This window comes from Mus caroli, unplaced genomic scaffold (assembly GCF_900094665.2).
Source record: "Mus caroli unplaced genomic scaffold, CAROLI_EIJ_v1.1 scaffold_14950_1, whole genome shotgun sequence".
Lineage (NCBI taxonomy): Eukaryota > Metazoa > Chordata > Mammalia > Rodentia > Muridae > Mus > Mus caroli.
This window is the reverse complement of record NW_018389455.1, coordinates 29,187-32,436: the sequence shown is the minus strand read 5'-3', so window position 1 is coordinate 32,436 and position 3,250 is coordinate 29,187. Positions and strand designations below refer to the sequence as shown.

At 45.7% G+C, this 3,250-nt stretch overlaps 1 protein-coding gene across 1 annotated transcript; it reads left to right on the top strand.

Moving 5' to 3' along the window:
- Nucleotides 1–1,857: 1,857 nt before the first annotated feature.
- LOC110288116 (TBC1 domain family member 1-like) lies at nucleotides 1,858–2,558 on the top strand. The gene has a single exon (XM_029473815.1). It carries the CDS (start codon nucleotides 1,957–1,959, stop codon nucleotides 2,362–2,364), a length of 408 nt encoding a protein of 135 aa, XP_029329675.1. The 5' UTR covers nucleotides 1,858–1,956; the 3' UTR covers nucleotides 2,365–2,558.
- Nucleotides 2,559–3,250: the final 692 nt, after the last annotated feature.

The following is a 3,250-nucleotide window of genomic DNA, read 5'->3' as shown; positions in this document are numbered from 1 at the left end:
GTGCAGAACTAACTTTTCCCTAGGAAATCTTGGGTGTTTCTGATCCTGTAAGCCTCTCTTCCCCAGAGAGAAGCCATGGCTTTTGTTTTTTGCTTTGATCCTGTGAGTCATTAGCAACGTTGTGGCTGTAGCTTAGACTTCCTGCTGTTTCTTTTCTCTGTAATATCTTCTCTCCATAGCTGTTTCTAGGCTGCCACACGATGTACACAGTGATTTGCAGTATGGAATGAGCTATAGGAGGAGCATGTAAAGTCCTCATGCAGACAGGATTACCAGGCAAAACCTCGGCCTTGGACTGTCAAGATGGCTCAGCTGGTGTGGACACCTGCTGACAAAGCTAAGGGCTTGAGTTCTGTCCCTGGGTCACATGATGGAGAGAAAGAACTGAGGCCACAGGTTGTCTTCTGACCTCCACATGCACACCAAAGAATGTACCCAGCGCCCCCTGCACTTGCACCCTATTTTAAAATCTAGCCATTTGTTTGTTTGTTTGCTTTTGAGGCAGTCTCTCTGTGTACTCCTGGTTGTTCTGGCACCCTATGTAGATGAGGCTGGCCTAAAAGTTACAGAGACCCACCTGTGTCTCTCTCCNCAGTGCTGGGATTAAAGGCCTCTGCCACTGTGACCAGCAAAAAATACAGCTTTTAAATATTTAAATCTGTGTTTCAGGAATCTTTTTTTTTTTTAAAAAGATTGTGTGTGTGTGTTTCCTACACATATGCTTGTGTACTTCATGCATGCAGTACCCAAGGAGACCAGAAGAGAGTTATATATAGATGGTGGTCAGCCACCATGATGCTGCTGGGAATTGAACCCTGGTTTTCTGAAAGAGCATAAGTGCCCTTACCTGCTGAGCCAACTCTCCAGACTTGGAATCATATTTTAAAAATATATCTCTGAAGATAACTTTGACTCTTCAGCGGGTCTTTGTGTCACAGAATACAAGCTTGCTTTCAAATGAACTGGANTCATCTTTCTTTACAGTGCACACTGGTTGGAATTTTTACCTGAATTGGAAAAAGGGATTGGAATTTTCTGGTTAGGATGTTAAATAAACAGGGGCCTATAGGTGTTTGGGCATCAACCGGAAGCCTTAGACATAGAAAAATGGGAAATACTGGTCCAAATATATGTCCAGTCAAAGCAGAAACTGGCCCGGCAGTCAGAANATTAAGCCCATGCCAACAAGTCCAGGGTTCTTGCAAACCATGATGCAAGTGCTGTGGCTGCTGGTCACTTGGCTCGGGGTGATTCCCTGTGGTGTCGCACCCCTCTTATATCTGAAGCTGCTGAGGAGAACCTAGCATAAGTGGACAAGATGGAGTGGCAGGGATGCTGAAGGGTGGGAGAGCCTCTCCTCTGAGATGTTTACATTGGGAAAGCAAAGCTGTTTGTGAGAAGCCTCAGTGGTTTACTGTGGCAGTAGGCATGGGTTCTCTGTCATTTTATCAATCCACATTAGGAAATACAGGATCAAGTCATAACTTGTTAGTTGCCAAGGAAAAGAACATTGGTGCTGTAATTTCAGTAAGTGTAAGAGCCTTTCGCCTCACCACATACTGAGGAAGGCTTTTCTAAGGACATTAGACTCTTCAGAGTGAGCTAGTATGTTTAGGTAACTGTATCAGAGACAAAGCCCAGTGGAGATGCCTTGAGGACCTTAGGGGTTACAATGCAAGCCAGCCCTGGGGCTGGTCATTTAACCTTAGAGAGTGCTGTGATCTGAGCCAGTACAGCCCAGCCCCTCTGTCAGCCAGGGTTCCCTGCTCTGGAAGCTGTGATTCTGAGTTGTGACCTTGGTATTTGGTCCCACTGCTGCCAGGTGTCTCTAACCACACCCTCTTTTGCACAGGTGCCTGAGATCATCATCTCCATCCAACAGGCCTGGAAGATTGCCTGCCAGGAAGAGCTGTGTTCCCCTCCGAGTTAGATGACACCTTTGCCAAAAAGTTGGAGATGCTCTTCTGTGGCCCGGTGACCGTGNCTCACAAGAAGGCCCCACCCGCACTGATCGAGGAGTGTATCCAGGAGTTCAACCATGTGAGNTGCGGTCGCAGAATGGACTGGGAAGAGCCCACCTGGCAGGCATCANCGCCTGGCCCCAGGCCCATGCGCAAATCCTTCTCACAGCCTGGACTNCGCTCGCTGGCCTTCAGGAAGGAGTTCCAGGACGCTAGCCTCCGCAGTAGCACCTTTAGCTCCTTTGACAATGACATCGAGAACCACCTCATCGGTGGGCACAAAGTGGTTCAGCCCACAGACATGGAAGAGAACCGAACTACACTGTCGGTGTCCTGGAAAGGCATTCTCTTGTGCCCCAGTGCCATGGCTATGACCTGGAAGCATCTCAGGAGAGAAACTTGAGGATACCTGCTGTTGCTGTAGTGCTTAGACCCTATGACCCAATAGTGTTATCCCCATTATTTCCCTTGCAAAACCTTTTATGTGAGTGCTTCAGGAGCTATGCACAAGAGAGTTTACTGCAGCCTCCATCCTAAAAGCTGGAAAATGGAGTAAATTATACTCAGTAGCAGGGCCAGAAACAGGTTTGTTATACAATGCACTCAGACTGTACTCTGGCTGAAGGGAGTCAGCCAGAAGCATTTGTGAGCAAGAATAAATATTTAAAACAATATTGGGAGAAGAAAGATAATTGCAGAAAGACTTCTGTGGTGTGGTATGGCAGTGTGTATGTGTGTGTGTGTGTTATTTAAATTGAGATTTCACATATGAGAGAAAAAGTGACATTTGTTCTTCTAAGCCTGGCTTATTCAGTTACCATGTTTATCTCTAGTTCCATACATTTCCTTCAGATGGCATAATTTTGTTTGTTTATGTGGCCGAATGAAACTCTGTTGTATGCCTGCACCACATTTGCTTTATTCATTCATTTGTTGCTGGGCATCTAAGGTGATTCTCTTCCTTGCTAATTTGACCAGCACTGCAGTAAACATGGATGTGAAGGTGGCTCTGTGTATGCTGGCTTAGAATCCTGAGAGTACACAGCCAAGAGTGGCCAACGTGGGTCACATGGCAGTTCTCTTTCTAGAGTTTTGAAGAATCTTCATGTTGATGTTGATAGTGTCCACATTAATAGTGTCCACATTAATAGTGGCCACACCAATAGTGGCATCTATTCCTTAGCTGGTTATCTACATGTGAGGCAGCATATGTTTTATGAATAGGTGTAAATAAAATACAAAATATGAATTAATATAAGCACCAAATTCAAGAGAGTGCTTGCCACGGT